The sequence below is a fragment of the Cnephaeus nilssonii genome, assembly GCF_951640355.1.
Source record: "Cnephaeus nilssonii genome assembly, chromosome: 15".
Lineage (NCBI taxonomy): Eukaryota > Metazoa > Chordata > Mammalia > Chiroptera > Vespertilionidae > Cnephaeus > Cnephaeus nilssonii.
Window position 1 is genome coordinate 63,051,285 of NC_137086.1, and position 22,034 is coordinate 63,073,318.

Sequence of the window (22,034 nt, forward strand, 5' to 3'; positions counted from 1 at the left end):
TAATTGGATTATTTCATTTTTACTGTTGAGTTTTGATGAATTTTTCATGTGTTATAGATATGATTCCTTTGGCAGAAATATGTGTTGTAGCTTATCTTTTCATTCTTTAACAGGGTCTTTCATAGAGCAAAGGACTTAAATTTTATGAAGTTAAAACTATCTTTTTAAACTTACTTTATGAATCATGCTTTTGGTATCATTTTTTCACCAAGCCCAAGGTCCTGAATATTTTCTCCTGTGTTACCTCTACCTAGTTTTAAATTTTACATTTAACTCTATCATCAATTTTGAGTTAATTTTTGTATATGGTACAAGGTTTAGAACTAGGCTTATTTTCTTTCCCTAAAAGATATCCAATTGCTACAGCAGCATTTCTTGAAAAGACTCTCTTTGCTCACCATTCTTTCAAAAATCATTTCGCTATACTTATGCAGGCTATTTCTGTATTCTCTATTCTGTATAATTGATGTATGTGTCTATCTTCTAACAATACCATAGTCTTTATCGCTATGGCTACATATTAAGTTATGGAATCAAGTAGAATGACTTTCATTCCTAGAAAAATACAACCTTCCAAAACTCAATCAGGAAGAATATAAAAATCTCAATAGGCCGATAACTATGGAGGAAATTGAAGCAAGTCATCAAAAACCTTTCAGCAAACAAAAGCCCAGGGCCAGATGGCTTCACGGGGGAGTTTTACCAAACATCCAAGGAAGAACTAAAACCTATCCTTCTCAGACTATTCCAAAAAATTCAAGAGGAAGGAATGTTTCCAAGCTCATTCTATGAAGCCAGCATCACCCTAATACCAAAACCAGATAAAGACAACACAATGAAAGAGAATTACAGGCCAATATCCCTCATGAACATAGATGCCAAAATCCACAAGAAAATTCTAGCAAATCGGATCCAGCAGTACATCAGAAAGATGATATACCATGATCAAGTAGGATTTATCCTGGGGTTGCAAGGATGGTACAATATCCACAAATCAATAAATGTGATATATCACATAAACAAATTGAGAGCTGAAAATCAGTCATATCAATTGATGCAGAAAAAGCATTTGACAAAATCCAACACCCTTTCTTGATAAAATCCCTCAGCAAAATGGGAATAGAGGGATCATACCTCAACATAATAAAAGTCTTATATGACAAACCTACAGCCAACATCGTACTCAATGGGCAAAAACTAAAACCATTTCACCTAAGAACAGGAACGAGACAGGGATGCCCACTCTCACCACTCCTGTTCGACATAGTACTGGAAGTGCTAGCCATAGCTATTAGACAAGAAAAAGAAATAAAAGATATCCAAATGGGAAAAAAAGACAAACTTGTCATTATTTGCAGATGACATGATACTGTACATAGAAAACCCTAAAGACTCCATAAAAAAATTATCAGACTTAATAAATGAATTCTGCAATGTAGCAGGATACAAAATTAATGCCAAGAAATCTATGGCATTTTTATACACCAATAGAGGTCCGGTGCATGAAATTCATGCACAGAGAGCTGGGGGGGGGGGGGGAGTGGGGGGGGGGAAGGGTGTCCCTCAACCCAGCCTATACCCTCTCCAATCTGGAACCCCTTGGGGGATGTCCAACCCTAAACCGGCAGTCTGACATCCCTCTCACAATCCAGGACCGTTGGCTCCTAACCACTCACCTGCCTGCCAGCCTGATCGCCCCCTAACCACTCCCCTGCCAGACTGATCACCCATAACTGCCCTCCCCTGCCAGCCTGATCACCCTCAACTGCTCTCCCCTGCCAGCTTGATTGCCCACAACTGCCCTCCTCTGCCGACCTGATCGCTCCCAACTGCCCTCCCCTGCCAGCCTGATCACCCACAACTGCCCGGCCCTGCCAGCCTGATCACCCACAACTGCCCGGCCCTGCCAGCCTGATTGCCCACAATTGCCCTCCACTGCCAGCCTGATAGCCCACAATTGCCCTCCCCTGCTGCGACCCACCTCCTCCACCAGGACCCGCCTCCTCCACACCATGCAGAGCCACGGGACCCCCAGGCCTCACCGTACTAAATGGCCACCTGGCCCCGCCTCCACTGTGCATGTGGCCATCTTGTGGCGGCCATCTTGTGACAATGTCGTACAAGGGCGTCATGCGAGGGCATGATGCCACCTAGGCTTTTATTATATAGGATAGTGAACTTACAGAAAGAGAGATTAAAGAACAATCCCATTTACCATTGCATCAAAAAAAGTAAAATACCTAGGATTAAACTTAACTAAGGAGGTAAAAGACCAGTACTTGAAAAACTACAGGACACTGAAAAAAGAGATAAAGACATAAACAGATGGAAGAACATACCGTGTTCATGGATTAGTAGAATCAACATCATTAAAATGTCCATACTACCTAAAGCAATCTATAGATTCAATGCACTCCCCATTAAAATACCAATGGCATATTTCACAGACCTAGGAAAAACTCTCCAAAAATTCATCTGGAATAAAAAAAGACCCCATATAGCTACAGCAATCCTGAGAAAGAAGAACAAAGTAAGTGGGATCTCAATACCAGATATCAAGCTGTATTACAAAGCCACTGTTTTCAAAACTGCCTGGCATTGGCACAAGAACAGACATATAGACCAATGGAATAGAATAGAGAACCCTGAAATCGACCCAAACCACTATGCTCAATTAATATTTGACAAAGGAGACAAGAGCATACAATGGAGTCAAGACAGTCTTCAATAAATGGTGTTGGGAAAACTGGACAGATACATGCAAAAAAATGAAACTAGACCACCAACTTTCACCATACACAAAAATAAACTCAAAATGGATAAAGGACTTAAACATCAGATGGGAAACCATAAAAATATTAGAGGAATCCACGGGCAGAAAAATCTCAGACATATGCCAAAGCAATATCTTTACTGATACAGCTCCTAGGGCAATGGAAACTAAAGAGAAAATAAACAAATGGGACTACATCAAAATAAAAAGCTTCTGTACAGCAAAAGAAACCATCAACAAAACAACAAGAAAGCCCACTGCATGGGAGAACATATTTGCCAATGTTATCACCGCTATGGGTTTAATCTCCAACATTTACAGGGAACTCATACAACTTAACAAAAGGAAGATAAACAACCCAATCAAAAAATGGGCAACGGACCTAAATAGATACTTTTTGAAAGAGGACATAAGGAAGGCGAAGAGACATATGAAAACATGCTCAAAGTCACTAATCATCCGAGAGATGCAAATCAAAACGACAGTGCGGTACCATCTCACACCTGTCAGAATGGCTATCATTAACAAATCAACAAATGACAAGTGCTGGAGAGAATGCAGAGAAAAAGGAACCCTCGTGCACTGCTGGTGGGAATGCAGATTGGTGCAGCCACTGTGGAAAACAGTATGGAGTTTCCTCAAAAAACTAAAAATGGAACTCGCATTTGATCCAGTGATCCCACTTATAGGAATATATCCCAAGAAATCAGAAACATCAATCAGAAAGGATATATGCACCCCTATGTTCATAGCAGCACAATTTACAATAGCTAAGGTTTGGAAACAGCCTAAATGCATATCAGCAGATGAGTGGATTAAAAACCTGTGGTACATCTATACAATGGAATACTATGCTGCAGTAATAAAGAAGGAATTCTTACCATTTGCAATAGCATGGATGGAACTGGAAAGCATTATGCTAAGCAAAATAAGCCAGTCATAGAAAGATAAATATCATATGATGTCACTCCTTTGTGGAATATAATGAACAACAAAAATGATGAATAAAAATAGATCCAGAGACAGATAAGCCTCGATCAGACCGTCAAACCTCAGAGGGAAGGTAGGGGTGGTTGGGGGTAAGGGGGAGAGATTAACCAAAGGACTTGTATGTATGCATATAAGCCTAACAAATGGACACAGACACCAGAGGGGTGAGGGCATGAGTGGGTGTGTGTGTGTGTGGGGGGGGCGGGGGGGTAAAGGGAAATAAGGATACATATGTTATACCTTAATCATTAAAGAAAAAAAAAGGAATGACTTTGTTTTTTCCAAATTGTTTTTGCTGGAATATGAGAATCTACACTAATAAAAGAGAAACATGCAAATTAACCATCACTCCACTACGCCCACCAGCCAACCAGGAGGGAATATGCAAATTAGGAGGAAGATGGTGGCCGCCCAGCTGCTCCAGTCATAGAGTGGCCAGGAGGGGCAGGACGCCTGCTCTGAGAGGGAGGGTGGGGGGTGGGGCGAAGGGATCTATAGGAGCGGCACTCTGGCCACAGTGAAGACTAAGACTGCAGACTCCGGAGTCTGCAGCAAAGACGAAGACATCAGTCTGCAGCGAAGATGACAGACTCCAGCTGTAGTCTGCAGCAAAGACAAGAAGGCAGACTCTGGCCAGAGTCTGCAGCAAAGGCAGCAGACTCTGGCCAGAGGGAAGGCCTGGGTCCCAGGTGCCGGAGGAAAACCGGTGCTGGAAGCCAAGGGAAGGCAGGCCTATTGCACGAATCTCTTCGTGCAACGGGCCTCTAGTGTTAAATAAATAAAACAACTTGGATCAAAAGATTCCTTTTTATTGCTGATTAACAACTTAGATAGACATTGCATTAAACCAATAGATTGATTTGGACAGAACTGACATCTTTACTATATTGAGGCTTCCAATCCATGAACATATGTCTTTCCATTTGTTTAGATCTTCGATTTCATTAGCATTTTGTCTTTTCAGAATACAAACTCATAGCTTTTTTATTAGATTTACATCTAATCATTCCATTTTCTATTTGAGTAACTATAGATAGTAATGCATTTTTAATTTTGATTGCCACATGTTATATATAGAAATATACAGAAATGTAATTAATATGCTTGTCTTGTATTCTGACCTTGCTAAAATCATTTATTAGTTCTGGCTTTTGTATTGTATATTTATGAGATTTTCAAAGTAGGAGATCATGTGATCTACAAACAGGGACAGTTTTATTTCTTCATTTCAGGTCTGTGTGTCTTTCAACCTTTCAACTTTGCTATATCCTGAAAGGGAATTTTTTGTAGACTGCATAAAGCTAGGTCATGTTTTTTTAACCCACTCTGTCAGTTCCCATCTTTTAATTAGGTATAGGCTATATGTACTTAATAAAATTACTTTTGTTATAATTCAAGTGTGGCTTTTTTGTCCACTGTTTTGTGCACAAGATGATACCCAAACAACTGAGCCACACCAGCCTGGGCTGTATAACTTTTTAATGGCTGCCCTATACATTCACAACTTATCGCAGCCTACATTTTACCAGTTTGAGTGAAGTGTAAAAACCTTACCTCCCTTTATGTTCCTTTATCCTCCTCTATTAATAACTGTCTTAAATATTATCCTCTACATGCACTGAGAACTATATTTGAAACATAATTTAAAAAACTAGAAAAAAAGAAAATTACATTTATTCATATTTTTGCTCTAAATGTTATCCTTTCTTTCTTTCTACCCTTCTAAGTTTCCTTCTTTTATCTCCTTCATCATAGTTAGAGAAATTCCTTTTGCTCTTCTTTGCTGGCAACCAATTCTTTTAGTTTTCTTCCTCTGAGAATGTCTTGGTTTTCCCTTCATACAGAATACTGAATTGACAGTTCTTTTCTCCAGCACCTGAAAAATGTTGTGCCACTTCCTCTGACGCCCATGATTGCAGATCTGCTGTAATTTGAATAGATGTCCCCTCTGGGTAATGAATTCTCTGGTTTATTTCAGGAACTTTTGTGGTCTTTAGTTTTCACAAGTTTAAATAAGAAGTGTCTTGGCATGGATTTCTTTGGGAGAATCCCTGTAGGCATTCACTCACCTTCTTTAATCTGTCTTATGTCTTTTACCAAATTTGGGGACTATTTTGCCATTATTCCTTCAAATAATTTTTCAGCTTCTCCCTTTCCTGCCTCTCTTGCTGGACTCCAAGTATCCAAATGTTGTATCGTTTGTTATGGTTCTACCTGTACTAAACCTCTGTTCATTTTTTCAATCTATTTTTTCTCTATTGTTCAGGTAATTTCTATTTTTCTGTTCTCATGTTCACTGATTCATTCCTCTCTCCCTATATATTTGAGAACATTGAATTTTTAATTCAGTTACTACATTTGTTTTAACTATTTTTGTTGTGATGAAATAGACATACCGAACATTTAGCATTATAACTATTTTTATGTGTAAAATTCAGTGGCATTAAGTATATTCATTATGTTGTACAACCATTCCATATCCATTTCCAGAACTTTTCCATCATCCCAAATAGAAACTCTGTACCCATTAAACAAAAACTCTATGAATTTTCCTATTCTAGGTACCTTATGTAAGTGGATTGTACAATATTTGTCCTTCTGTGCTTGCCTTATTTCACTTAGCATGTTTTCAAGGCTCATCCATGTTGTAGCTTGTATCAGAATTTCATTCTTTTTCAAGGGTAAATAATATTACATTGTATGTACATACCAGTTTGTTTCTTCATTCATCTGCTGATGAATATCTGGGTTGTTTCTACCTTTGTGCTATTGTGAATGCTGCTGCTATAAACATTGGTGTCCAAGTATCTGTTTGAGGGCCTGCGTTTAATCTTTTGGGGATACATTTAGGAGTAGAATAGCTGGGGATATACTATAATTCTGTATTTAACTTTTTGAGCAGCTGTTAAATTTTTTCAACATGGCTGCACCATTTTTACTTTCCCACCAGCAACCATACAGGGCTCCAGTTTCTCCGCATCCTCACCAATACTTGTAATTTTCTGTTTTTTGTTTGTTTGGTTGGTTTTTATTTTTTATAATAGCCATCCTAATGGGTGTAAAGTAATATCTCATTGTGGTTTTGCATTTCCTTAATGGTTGGTGATATTTTCATATTGGCCATTTGTAGATCCTCTTTGGAGAAATGTCTACTGAAGTCCGTTATCCATTTTTGAATTGGATTTGTCGTTGCTGATGAGTTGTAGTTCTCTGTATATTCTGGTTATTAATCCCTATGTGATATATGATTTACAAACATTCCCTTCTGTACATTTTTAATAAATTTTATTTTTTAGAGCAGTTTCAGTTTTATAGAAAAACTGATCAGGAATTACAGAGAGTTCCCACAGACCTTTTGTTTTCCCACCCCAAACATACAAACACACTTTTTCCCCTTTGTTTTACATATGGTAACAGTGTGCTACATTTGTTACAAGTGATGAAACAACATTGATACCTTATGATTAACTAAAGTCCATAGTTTACATTAGGGTTCATTCTTTGGGTTGTAGATTCTATGGGTTCTGACAAATGTATACTGACATGTAACCATCATTACTGCATCATACAGAATAGTTTCACTGCCCTAAAAATCACATGCGCTCCATTCATCACTCTCTAGCTCCAAGGTCTAAACGTTTTGTCTTTTTCAGGTTGGAATCAGAATATGTAACCTTTTCAGATTGGCTTTTTTCACCAAGGTTCCTTTGATAACTCATTTCTTTTTATAATTCCACTCTATGGATGCACCACAGTGTATCCATTCACTTATTGAAGAACAATTTGGTTGCTTCTAAAATTTCCATTTGGTTCTTGTTTATATCTCTTTATATCTTTCACTTCTTTGCTGAGATTTTCTATTTTCTTTTGTATATCTCAGGTATGTAAAAAATGCTTGCTGAAGCATTTATAAGATGGCTGATTTAAAATCCTTGTCAGATCATTGTAATATCTAATTCATATCGGTCCTGGCATATCTTGTCTTTTCTCACTGAAATTGAGAGCTTCCTGATTCTTAGGACGAGGAGTGATTTTTTCTTTTAATTGAAACCTGGCATTCTAAGACTCTGGATCCTGTGTTTTAGTGGGCTTCCTGTGACACTGCTACAGCTAGAAAAGAGGGCACGTCTTTGTTCTGCTGAGGGGAGGGGGAGCGGGGGGTGTGTGGAAGTCCAGTTTTTACCGGAGGCTTCCATGGACACCTGGAGAAGGTGAAGCTCCTTGTTCCTGCTAGGCAGGGATGGACGTTCAGGCTCCTCACTAGGCCTCTGCTGAAACCACAGCAGCAGGAAGAGCAGAGCTGCCTCGTTACTGCTCTCACATGTCCACCACTGCCACTGTGGGTGGTGGACTTGTTCATGCTGGGTCACGGTGAAGCCCTAACTCTGCATATTCTCCTCAGACATCACTCCAGCAAGGAGGAAAGGAGGCACTTCACACCACCCGGTGGGGGTGGGGCTAGGTGCTTGTAGGCTCCCCATGTGCTTCACACACATAATGGGGTTGGGAACTTCCCTTACTGCCTTGTGGGCACAAAAGTCTTGGTTCCACCTTGTGGGGATGGAGAAGTTAGCAGGTGGGGGGGAGGGAGAAGAGGGTAGGAGGTGCAGCTGGGGCTTCTTGTGACAGCCTGGCAAGGTTAACGGGCTAGGCTCTTTACTCCGCCTTTGCGGGCAGGAGCGGGGCTATAGGTTTTCCACTGTGTTGCTTAGAGCAGGCAGTTATTGTCTAAAAGGAGTCTTCCTTGCTAGGCTGTCCCTTTCCCAGTCCTTTGCCTAGAGACAGACCGCTTTTCTGAGACTGTTTTGTCTGCACCCATTGTTTCTGAGCATTCTGTCTGGAATATATGGGGCAAAAAGAAAATCTAGGAACTCACTAATGTGTCATTCTTGGTGTGTTGGGGTCCCTAGTCAGTCTTCCTTCTTCTTCCCGCCTTTCAGTGCTCTATGCTTGTTTTATACATAACTAGCAGCCCGTTTGCACGAAGATTCGTGCGATAGACCTTCATTCACCTGGCTGCCTGCACCAGTTTTCTGCCGGCACCGGGGACCCAGGCCTTGGCTGTGGCCACCGCCTTCTGCCTTCTTTCAGGGTCGGGGCTTGGCCCCGGGCGGCGGCCTTGGCTCTGCTGCACCCCAGCCTCCCTGCTACGGATCTAGGAGCCGACCCCCCGTGGTTGCCTGCGATCCGTGCAGGCTCCCCGCTGGTGCCCGAGGCTTTCCAGGCCTTGGGCTCCGCCACACCCCAACGTCCCTGCAACAGTTTCCTGGTGGGCGTGGTTGGTGGGCGTGGCTTGTGGGTGTAGCGAAGGTATGGTCAATTTGCATATTACTCTATTATTAGGTAGGATGTTCAGGGTTTTTAGCTGTACTTAGTAAGAGGATTATAGAAAAGTAAGTCTACTCCTTCTTCCTACAAGAGGCAATTTCTTTCAATGACCTTAATTAGTAGCTACCCCACAGATTAGGCACCAGAAGAGAAACAATGCTGAACTTGAAGTTCAGAGAACAAAATTCAAATCCTAACTAACTCGGGAGTTCAGAAATCCTAGCTCTGCCATTCATTAGTCCAGTATCATAATTCTTTAACCTCTTGGAACTTCAGCTTCCATGTCTGTAAAATAGAAGTAATAACACTGTTTCACAAGGTTGGGATGAAGTAAGATTATGTACTTGAAAGCACCTAATAAAATACCTGGCACACAGTTTGTACTCACTGATTCAGACTCTGTGCATCAAAATGGCTAAGATAAAAATGAAGTGATTTTAGACCCATAAAATAAAAACCATAAGCCAGCACTGAATTAATGTTCTCCGGCTTCTTATTTTAAAATAGGCCCCAGCCAAGATTAATTCAGGGAAATAAATACATATGTAAACTAAATGTAACCTGTAATTTCAGTGTAGAGATGAATTTATCTTGAGTTCTCACTTGTTGTTCTAGCTGGAGAGTATTCTGGTATTTTTCAGCTTCGGAAACTGGAGCCTCTAGACAAAAATCATGTTCTTTGGTGGTAACCTAGTGGAAAGAACAGGAATAATACCAGGACATTCTTTTTAAAACAGCTTTGTGATTTCTCACAACAGTATATAATTTTTTTTAATTAACCACATTCTTAGATACATTTTCAATTGGTTTTAACCTTGTCACACCAGCAAAGAGTATTTCAGCAAGCTTTACCTTCGTAACATTTTATGTTATAAAACTTTTTCTGTGTGCTTTCCAAATATAAAACTACAATATGAACATGCTTTTCAAAAGAAACATACCCTGAAACAACCAGTCCACTAAGGAGAAACCAAGATGGCGGCATAGGTAAGCACCTAAACTGCTGCCTCGCACAACAATTTCAAAACTACAACTAAAAGACAGAATGGACATCATCCAGAACCACAGGAAAGCTGGCTGAGTGGAAATTCTACAACTAGAAGGAAAGAGGAAAGCACACAGAGAATCAGCGGAGCTGCAAAGGGCTGAGGTACGGAGACATGCATGCAGAGAGAAAGGGCGGCTGAGTTGGCTTTCTCCTGGCAGGAGCAGGAAGGAAGCCCCCGACTGCACTGAACCCCAGTTCCGACTGCACTGAACCCCAGTTCCAGGAAAAACCCCATGGACCCAGGCTAATACAGGGGGAGTCTGGACTGTCAGGTAGAGAGAAAGGCACACGGAGACTCGGGGGAGCCGCTGCAGGCAGGGGTCTGGTGGCGTGCACGCGCGAGTGTGCGCAGAGAAGACTGACTGCGGAGGTTGCCGCAGGCTTTCCCTAGCAGAATGGAGTAGGAAGCTCCTGACTGCACTGAACCCCAGTTCTGACTGCACTGAACCCCAGTTCCGGGCGAGTCCCTAGGGACCCATGCTCTTACAGGGGGAATCTGGACTGTCAGGCGGAAACTCAGGGGAGCCGCGGAAGGCAGAGGTCTGGAGGTGCGTGCGCAAGGGCAGGGCTGACGGGAAGCCAAGACTGTCTGCTCAGCCCTGAGACTCCGCCCCATCCAAGCTGAGCACAGAGGCTTTTGCAATTTTGCAAGTCTGGTCCTATAAGGCTGTCTCCAGCACAGAAGGTCTCCCAGCGTAGACACAGCTGATACTCACAGCCAATTGGCCTGGAGGTCAATTCCTCCCAGTGATACCAGCAACAATCAAGACTTAAATACAACAAGGCTATACACACAGTCCACAAAGGGGTGCACCAAGAGTGTCCACCTCAGGTAACTGGGGAGGCCGACCCACTGGGCCATATAGGAAACCTAGCACACAAAGCTACCCTACCAACTCAGGGAAGCAGCGAAAATGTGGAGACAAAGAAACAGATCACAAATGAAAGAAATGGAGGAAAACAAACGACTAGATATAGAATTCAAAACCATGGTTATAAGGTTTTTCAAGAATTTCCTAGAAAAGGCCAATAAATTTAGCGAGACCCTCGAGGATATGAAAAAGGACTAACTAGAAATTAAACATACACTGACTGAAATAAAAAATAATATACAGAGATCCAACAGCAGACTAGAGGATCATAAGAATCAGTCAAAGATTTGAAATACAAAGAAGCAAAAAACTCTCAACCGGAAAAGCAAAATGAAAAAAGAATCCAAAAAGTTGCAGACAGTGTAAGAAGCCTCTGGGACAAGTTCAAGTGTACCAACATCAGAATTATGGGGGTGCCAGAAGAAGAGAGAGAACAAGATACTGAAAACCTATTTGAAGAAATAATGACTGAAAACTTCCCCCACCTGGTGAAAGAAATAGACCTTCAAGTCCAGGAAGCACAGAGAACCCCAAACAAAAGGAATCCAAAGAGGACCACACCAAGACACATCATAATTAAAATGCCAAGAGCAAAAGACAAAGAGAGAATATTAAAAGCAGCAAGAGAAAAACAGTTAATTACCTACAAGGGAGAACCCATATGATTGTCAGCTGATTTCTCAACAGAAACTATGCAGGCCAGACGGGAGTGGCAAGAAATATTCAAAGTGATGAATAACAAGAACCTACAACCAAGATTACTCTACCCAGCAAAGTTATCATTCAGAATGGAAGGTCAGATAAAGAGCTTCAACAGATAAGAAAAAGCTAAAGGAGTTCATCACCACCAAACCAGTATTATATGAAATGCTGAAAGGTATTCTTTAAGAGGAAGAAGAAAAAAGTAAAGATAAAAATTATGAACAACAAATACATATCTATCAACAAGTGAATCTAAAAATCAAGTGAATTAAAAATCTGAGGAACAGAATAAACTGGTGAATATAATAGAATCAGGGGCATAGAAAGAGAGTGGACTGATAATTCTCAGGGAGAAAGAGGTGTGGGGGGTGCAGGAAGAGACTGAATAAAAATCGTATACCTATGGATGAGGACAGCGGCGGGGAGGTAAGGGCAGAGGGTGGGGTGGGAACCGGGTGGAGGGGAGCTATGGGGGGGAAAAGGAGAAACAATTGTAATAATCCGAACAATAAAGATTTATTAAATTGAAAAAAAAGAAACACCCCATCCTATCCCCTTGGTAATCACTGTACTAAGAAAATATTGGGTCACAGCAAATTAAGTAGTCAATCTCCAGGCCTGTGTTTTCCATAAAAGTTTGCTACACATATCACAAAGAGCTGGCTTCTCTAATACCGTATTTTCCGGCGTATAAGACGACTGGGCGTATAGAAGATTTTCCTGGGTTAAAAAGTCGTCTTTTACGCCGGAAAATACGGTATATAAATAATTCCTATAAATAAGAAAGGAAAAGTGGCAAAGAAAATGGATATTTTACATACATGGCTTTTAAATAGATTTAAAGATACTCAATCTTACCAGTTAGAGGGATACAAATTGAAGCAACCCTGGATACCATTTTTTAACTCACATTGGCAAAGATAAAATAGTTGTATATATAACGTAGTATTGTTATACATCACTGGTGGCAGTGTATATGACACAATACTTAATGAAGATCAATTAAATAAAATCTACAAACATTATAAATACACATAGCTTCTGTACAAATAATTCCATTTCTAGGATTTGTTCCCACATACATATTTGTACATGCGCAAAATAACAAGATATTTCACTTTAACATACTACACATACTAATCCATATTGTATATCTTTATTTGACAAAGTGTCTTAGAAATTGTACAAATTAGGAAAATAATTGGTTCTTTTCCTGAATCAAGGCTGCCTTTATGTTAAGAAAGAGAGAATTTCCTACAAGTATCTTAGATCTCTCCTGGCAACACAGCTGTAATCCGAAATCAGGATCCCCAGTCACTAACCTTATGTCACACACTGTCTAATCCAGCACTTAGCCGTGTGGCAGATGTATCCTCCTTTTTTTCCTTTCCCTAAACAAAACACAAGTCTGTGTTTCTGTTGTTCATTCTAGCAGTTACTGCCTCACTTGGAACTTAGCATTAGATCCCACAGAGTATTTCTAATTATGAATCATTTATGCCTTTATGGGGTAGGCTGAAATCCAATTCCTTACACAGTTTCTGTTGAAAAATATGTTCCTAGTTATAAACATTTGACTTAGAATAACAGAATCAAATGACTCCTCCCTATAGTACTTTTCAATTTTTTTAGTGAATATACAAATCACTTGGGAATCTTATTAAAATGCAGATTTTTATTCACAATATGCCTGAAATACTACATTTCCATAAAGCTGCTCAGCGATCCCTATTGAGCTAGTACAGAGACTAGAACCATAAAACATCCCATAAAATAAGCACTGAATTAATATTTATTCTCCATCTTCTTATTTTGAAATAGGCCTCAGACCAAATTAATTCAGGGAAATAAGGTACAGTCTAAGCCTGCCGAGCATTCAGAGCTCTTATAATTTGGTCCCTTCCTATGACACCAATTTATCTCCTACTTGACACCTCCAAGAATCCCTCCATTAAGGACAAGCTATTCCAAACTACTCCACACATTCTTTATACATTCAGAAACATGTTATCTTTTATTCGTAAGCCTTGCCCTCACCCTTTTATCCACTTAACTAAAGACAAAGACACTTCTAAGGTTCAGCTGGAATTCTATATTTTCTAGGAGGTTTTCTTTGTCTTCTCCATCGAATAGTAATCACTTCTTCAATGAGACTTTTGTATATAGTAGTTACAGAACAACTTATGTAGCTATTTGGTTTTTCTGGATGTATATCTCCCTCACATGGTCATTAGAATGTTAAGAACAAGCGATGTCCTAGAGCTCTCTGTACTGCCCCAACCTGCACAGAGCTGTCTGTACAATAGGAAGGTATCATAAAATTTTGCAGATGTGACAAAGAAGCAGTATACCAAAGCAGATAAAATTAAATATTCCTTCTTCTGTTTGGATATCTCAATAGTCAAGTGGAGGTTCTATAAAATTACCCATGAGACTAACCTAGAAATTAAAAGTAGGAAGAGGCCAAGAGACTATCACATTAGAGCTGCTCCTTTCCCTGCACTAGCTTAGGAGGCAGTAAAAAGGGAGAGAAATTAATATATCTGAAATACCCTTGTCTAGCCTGCCACCCAGAATATTCTCCACATTTCCATGGTCTTTAAATGGATTATGAATGGAACTTGTGTTCCTGTACAGATCTCAGAGAATACAAGAAAAGTAAAAGTACTGTGCGAGCAGCAAATTGTTATCATGAACATTCAAGTGAGAACCACAATCATTCTCAATTGGGAAGTAACATAGCATAGTGGTTAAGAGTGTGTTCATTAGCATCAGACTGTTCATGTTCATCATGCTAGTTCTGCCGCTTCTTAGCTGCATGACTAGAGGCAAGTTACTTCTCTGGCCAAGGTTTCACCTATAAATGGGAATGATAACAGTACTGGCCTCAAAGAGCTGCTGTGAGGATTCATATAAGTAAAGCACTTAGGAAAGTGCCTAGCTAAAACAAGTCTATATACACCGAGTGGCCAGATTATTATGATCTCTGAACGCATAATAATATGGCCACTCAGTGTATATCCTATAGAATAAGAGGCTAATATGTAAATTGTCCCCTCGACCAGGAGTTGGACCAGCAGGCAGGCTGGCCAACCGCCCATGTCCCCTCCCCCTGGCCAGGCTGGCCGGACCCACTCATGCACGAATTCATGCACTGGGCCTCTAATATATATATATTCACATACATACACACACTGAGTGGACAGAATATTATGCGTTCAGAGATCATAATAATCTGGCCAGTCAGTGTATATATAATTATTATTATTAACAATTACTATTATTCCCAGTTCTTCTCAGTGACTCAACTTATCTAATTGGCCATCAAGTCCTACTGATTTTTCACTAAAATCTCTCTCAAATTCCTATCTTCCATTCCTATCACTGTTTCAGTTCATAATATCAGACTGTAACAGTCACATTTATTCGATTCTCAAATTTATACACAGAGTAATTGATGACCCAATATTAGATTCAGGGGACAGAAATATGGAAACCAAATAAAAAGCTAAAATTTCAACTCTCAATGATCTAGGGAACTGCAGAACTAATAAATCAGAAATCAGAGTACAGCAAGATTAGTGCACACCAGAGGAATGAATGCTAAGGGAATACAGAGAAAAGGAATACAAAAGAGTATTTCTGAGTTCTACTTCCCTCCAAAAGGCAGCATAGATTTTACATGTTCCCAAAAAACTATGAACATAGCCTATCAGAGCACATTATACTGTGTTTACTGGACGTCCACAGCCATTGCAACTTGTGTAAAACAGACCTCTAATTCTGCCACCTGCAGTCTGCTCTCAACACACGTCCACTATGCTCCTTCCCAGGCTCTCCCAGGTCAAATGGCAGCGCCTAAGGCAGTGCCAGAGGAGTCACCTTTGTTTCCTCTCTCCCTGATCCCCATCAAATCCATCAACAAGCCCTGTTGGTTCTAACTCCAAATCCACCCACTTCTCTGCAGTTGTATTACCACCTCCATGGTTCAAGTCACCATCATCTCCCACATGAATTGCTACAAGTTTCCTAACTGGTCTTTCTGCTTCTATGTTGCTCCCTACAACTATTTTCCAAACGGAGATCAAAAGATTCACTTTAAAACAATGAGATCCTCCTCAAAAACACTCCAATGGCTCCCCAATGCAATTAGAATAAAGTCCACGTTTTAAGGTCCTGTGTGATTTGGGACCTGCCTTCACTTTCCTAAATAGACCTAGTACTCTCTCCGTTGTCCACCTGCCAGCTCTATTGGTTTTCTTTCTGTTCCTCTACTGTACCAATATCATTCCAGGTTAAGGCCCAGCCCACGGCTCTATATTACCCCCAGAGCTCAGCTTTGGGCTGAAATGTCAGAGGCTCTTCCCTGACCTCTTACCTAAATAAATAAATAGCCTCTCTCCTAGTCACTCTCTTATTAGGTTATTTACACTTTAATCATTTGAAATTATATCGTTTATTTCTTCACTAGTTTTCCCCCCTACTAGAAGGTAAGCGCCAAGAGATCTAGGCTCTTATCTTCTGTTATAGTCAAACTCAATAGTCAAGTGGGAGTTCTATAAAATTACCCATCAGACTAATCTAGAAATTAAAAGTAGGAAGAGGCCAAGAGACTATCACATTAGAGCTGCTACTTTTCCTGCACTAGCTTAGGAGGCAGTAAAAAGGGAGGCTATGTTAATAGTTTTCTGGGAACATGTAAAATCTATGCTGATTTTTGGAGGGAAGTAGAACTCAGAAATACTCTTTTGTAGTCCTTTTCTCTGTATTCCCTTAGCATCCATGCACATTCACTCCTCTGGTGTGCACTAATCTTGCTGTACTCTAATTTCTGATTTATTAGTTCTGCAGTTCCCTAGAACTAATAAGTAGTTTTAATGGTAGGGATGGGGTGGAAGCAAGTTTGATGAGGACTAATAAAAGAGTTAGTACTAAGGAAAAGGTAACAAAATGTAGACTTAAAGGAAGCATGATTGTGAGAAGAGAGGTAGAGCGAAAGTTAGAAGAAGACCAAAGTTGTTGAATGGTCATTACAAAAGTAGAAAATCTTTTTAAAAAAATATTTTTTATTGATTTCAGAGAGGAAGGGAGACGGAGAGAGAGATAGAAACATCAATGATGAGAGAGAATCACTGATCGGTTGCCTCCTGCACACCCCCTATTGGGGACTGAGCCCGAAACCCAGGCATGCGCCCTTGACCCAAATCGAACCTGGGACCCTTCAGTCTGCAGGCCGACGCTCTATCCACTGAGCCAAACCCGCTAGGGCAAAAGTAGAAAATCTTGTTCTTTAATTCTCTTTACATCAAGGAAAGATTCCAGAATTAAACAAAAGCCCTGGGTTCTCTCCTAAATGCAAACACATACACAACTTCAGTTTCAGGGTGTTCAAGAACTCCCTAAGTTCTCGTACTCCAGGTTAAGAAGCCCTACAGTTTTGTAAACACAATAAAGATTCTAAGACATGGGATAACGCTAACTAATGGAGCAAGGCCACTGGGCTAACAAGAAACCCAGATATAAGCTGTGCACTGTCCTCTGAAACAAGAAAGAGAAAAGCAAGGCCAAGTGAAGATTAAGATAAGGAGTAGAAACATGTTTTTAAAGATTTTTTTATTGGTTTTTAGAAAGAGAGAGGAAGGGAGAGGGAGAGAGAGAAGAAGGGAAAGGGAGAGAAACATTGATGTGAGAGCAAAACATCAACTGCCTGCCTCCTTCACGCATCCCTCGGGTGATTGAGCATGCAACCTGGGAATGTGCCCTAACTAGGAATTGAACTGGTGGCCTTTCAGTGCATGGGATGAAACCCAACCAATTGAGCCACACCAGCCAGGGCCATTTTTTCAAGGGGTAGATATTTGCAGAAGTTCCTTCCTGGTAGAATTTTAATTTTTCAGTAAAAAAGGAGGTAAGATCATTTGCTAAAATGTATTACCAGTGGAGCAAAGTATCAGGTATATAACATGAGCTCAATAAATGCCTACTGAATATTTTGATAGGATACTGGAGTATTTTATGAGATTCTGAATGCTAGTTCCACAAGAGGTCAACTTGTTTTCTTTAATGAAACTGTCCCCAAGTGTTTAAACTGATAGACACTTTGAAGTAGGAAGGAATAACCTCACTAACAGAAAGATATAGAGAAACACACAAAATTTTATGAACAATTTTGAGATAGCTATTTGTATTCATAATAAAAATCTGTAAATAAATGTTTTGGGAATTCACTTCAAACAAAATAGTAAAGCCACAATAGTCAACCTTTCTTATGAAAAAGAAATAACCTCTCCTAGTCATTCCATTCAAACCCAAAGTTCTCACTTCTCTTCCATTCAGATTATACTGTAAAGAAATAACTTGTGTTTTAAAAGTTCATAAATAAAGGGCCTTAGGGGAGGTACCACTTATCAAGACCTCATGGGTACATAAGGGGTTAAATAGCTGTTTTCAAGAGGTTTTTATGAACTTACAGAATTTAATAATATATAAACTGATGTCATACCATAACTAAGATATGGGACTGCCTTACTAACTAGCTCACTTCAAAAGATTACCACCTATATATATAAAAGCCTAAGCCACCAAACGACTGGTCGACCAGACACTTTGGCGCGCATTGACCAGCAGGGGCAGGCACTCAATGCAGGGGCTGCCCCCTAGTCACTAGGGCCTAGTGGTCAGTGTGCGCCCATAGCCAACCTCTCGCAGCTGGCCAACCTCCCTTGGCCCCTCCCCCCGGCTGGCCACCTCAATTGGTCCTGATGGCCGCCAGGCTGAGGGACCCCACTCGTGCATGAATTTATGCACCGGACCTCTAGTGGGGAAATAAAAAGATTATCCTGGGGGCATGTATAAGAAGCTACAACAATAATGTTCTTCATATTCACCAAAATTGTAAAATCTTTAATGTCCACCAAGAGAAGAGTAGATCAGTTGTGGTATACTCTTACATCAGAACACTTAACAACAAACTATAAGCAACAACAAGGAAAAATCTTAAAAACAATGTCAAGTAAAGAAGCAAAATGCAAAGAAATACTTAGTAAAATTTCATTTACATAAGTTCAAAAGCAAGCCAAATTAGAATGTGCATGTTCACATACAAAGATGGAGGAAAAGCAAGGAAGTGGCTAGCATAGTGGATACATCAGGGGAGAAGGGTGTGTGATGGGAAAAGGGAATAAATATAATAATACCCGCTCTAACTGCCTCTGTATCTGGAGTACTTTAAGAGCAAATTATCCTAAAACAAACTGTACCAAGCAACTGAAGAAGAGAACAGAAAGACAGCCCGGAAAATCTCTACAATTGATTACATGCTGGGCTAAAGAAGTGATTTTTTTTTTTTCAGAAAAGAAACATATTAAATAAGATATATTTGGGAAGCTGCCATTAAATAAGGCCAAAATGTATTATTTCAAATTAATATTTCATTAATGTACCTTCCTAATTATTTCCCACTAATTAGACTGATTTAGCCCTGGCCAGCTGGCTCAGCTGGTTGAAGCGATCTACCTTTGTGGGTTCCATTCCTAATCAGGGCACAAACCTAGGGTGCCTGTTAGATCCCGCCCTAGGGAAGCAATTGATTGATGTTTCTTCCTCACATCCACGTTTCCCTTATTCCCTAGAAATCAAAAACATATCCTCCTGAGGATATATATATATATATATATATATATATATATATATATATCCTATCTAATAATAGACAAATATGCAAATTGACCATACCTCCGACATGCCCACAAGCCACGCCCACAAGCCACGCCCATCATCCAATCAGAGCGAGCATGCAAATTAACCCAAACCAAGATGGCTACAGCCACAGAGAGCAAGGTTTCCTAGGTAACAGAGGAAGCCAAGCTTTCCGCCTGCCCTGGCCAGGCCTAAGCCTCCACTCAAGCTACAAAGTTTCAATTATAGAAGGTAAACAAATTCAAACAAATGGCGGCAGAATGGAGCTTGAGAGAGCAGGCCAGGGTTGCCGCCGGCAACAGGGGAAGCAAAGTTTTCCGCACACCCTGGCCAGGCCCACCCGCTTAAGGCAACAAAGTTTCAATTATAACCCCAACACAAATGGCTGCCGGCCTCAGAGGGAGCCCAGGCTTGGCTCTGCTCCAGGCTATAAAGTTTCAATTGTAGAATGTAAATAAATTCCAGATACCAGGGCCTCCACTTGAGTTGCCAGGGGGCGTGGCCAGCCTGCAAACCACCACAGGCCCCTCGCTCAGGCCGCCCCACGCCCCAAGGGAACCCCCACCTGATCCGGGACACTCTTCAGGGCAAACCAGCTGGCCCCCACCCCTGTACCAGACCTCTATCCTATCTAATAAAAGAGTAATCTGCAGATTGATCATCACTGCAACACACAATATCGCTGCCCCCATGTGATCAAAGATCCTGCCCCCATGTGGACACAAGATGGCCACCACAAGATGGCCAGCAGGAGAGGGCAGTTGGGAGGCACCCAGCCTGCAAGGGAGGGCAGTTGAGAGGGACCAAGCCTGCAAGTGAGGGCAGTTGGAGGTGATCAACCCTGCAGGAGAGGGCAGTTAGGGGTGACCAGGCCGGCAGAGGAGGGAAGTTGGGGGCAAACAGGCAGGCAGCAGAGTGGTTAGGGGGTGATCAGGCTGGCAGGCAGAAGCGGTTAGGGGCAATCAGGAAGGCAGGCAGGCAAGCAGTTGGGAGCCAGCAGTCCTGGATTGTGAGAGGGATGTCCGACTGCCCGTTTAGGCCCGATCCCACCAGGATCGGGCTTAAACGGGCAGTTGGACATCCCTTGAGGGGTCCCATATTGGCGAGGGTACAGGCTGGGCTGAGGGACAACCCCCCTCCGTGCACGAATTTCATGCACCGGGACTCTAGTGTGTATATATATATATATATATATATATATATATATATATATACACACACACACACACACACACACATATATACAAAATTGGGTGAGGATTTTAAAAATTTGGATTTAGTTGATTAATTAAAATACAATAAAAAACAGTTTTATCTTGGATGCAGGTTTGAATGATGTGACACTCTCCTTTTACATTTATAACTAACCTATTTTCCTCTACTTAAAGACCGACTGTTATTATTTCCTTACAACAAAAAGTGTAGTTGAAATGCCAGTAGAGGACATCTGAAACACCGAATATCGTGAGCCATAAGGGCATGTAGTGGAGGAAGGAAAAGTCGGACCCCGTCATCTTTGCAAACTTTTCCTGATGCCGCGATCCTTGACTTTATTTAAAGAAGAAAAAAAAAGTATTCCTGAGCGTATTTAGGTATCAGGTCCAAGACTGTCTCAGTTATTGTTGCCTCCACTAGTTTTCAGACCAAAGCCAGCTTACCCTGCCTTTCCTGGGCACTGAACTTATAGATTTTCAGGAGAATGCCGGCTTCATCTCGGCCCTTCGCCTCCCGAAGTCTATAAAGAGCTTAGAAGTGAGAGGTTGGGAGTCAGGATGAGCCAGGTTGATCTCCCAGATCTCTGACTTCCAATTGCTCAGCTCCACTCCAGAGCGTTTCTAAACCGAACAGTCCCCCCAACAACCAAGCCAGGGCGGCAGGAAGCGAAGCGGTCACCATAGGAACTGGGCTCAACTCCGCGCTCCTAAGAAATGGCAGCGGGAGCAAAGCTGGCTCCCGGAGGGCTTCCCGGGGCCGCAGCTCTGCCTGCCACTGCCCCTCGCAGCAGCTCAAGCAGTGAACGCCTGCCTCGGGGTCACCCCCGCCCCGACCCACACACTCCCTCTTGCAGCTGCCTTCTCAGAGGCCTTCCGGCCCAGAAACTGCTTGGCCCCAACCCGGGCCATCACCGCGGCTTCTACCTGGAGCTCCAGGTCCCTCCCTGGACTTCTCAGCCCAGCAGCCTCCTCGGAGATCATCCTGGCGACTGCCAGGCCCCCGCCTCCCGCCGGGACTCAAGTCCCACCCCATCCCCATCCTCCGCCCCTTTCCCCGCCCTTCCCACCCCGAAATGGACCCGGCCCCGCCCCGCTGGGGGTGGAGAAAGAGGAAGACGAAACCTGGCGGGAAGGAGGCCGCCGTCGACTCCGCCCTCACGCTGTGTACCTGAGGGGCGCTTTTTCTCCACTTCCTAGGCGCCTTCGCTCCACATCCTTTCCTCAAGCCCCCAGTCCCTGTGCGCACGCGTACCTGGCTCGACGCTTCTTCTCGCAGGGACTACGAGCCTTGCGCGCGCACCCACGCACGTGGCGACGCGTACGTTCACGTGCCAGCCCTAGCAGACGCCTAGGGAAGGCCTCCTCTTGGCCCATCCGCGCCGCGCAGGCGCACGCCCCACAGCGCCTAG

The 22,034-nt window shown here is 41.9% G+C and overlaps 1 protein-coding gene across 1 annotated transcript in view; it reads right to left on the reverse strand.

Annotated features, from left to right (window-relative positions):
• The window catches only part of LOC307111802 (testis-specific gene 10 protein-like), a 150,831-nt gene extending 129,190 nt beyond the window's left edge, over positions 1-21,641 (reverse strand). Inside the window, exons 1-2 of the mRNA XM_079791903.1 lie at positions 21,550-21,641; positions 9,653-9,781 (exon numbers count right to left, since the gene is read on the reverse strand). Coding sequence (XP_079648029.1) covers positions 9,653-9,781; positions 21,550-21,606 — 186 coding nt within the window. The 5' untranslated portion in view covers positions 21,607-21,641. The remainder of the gene's footprint in view (positions 1-9,652; positions 9,782-21,549) is intronic.
• Positions 21,642-22,034: the final 393 nt, after the last annotated feature.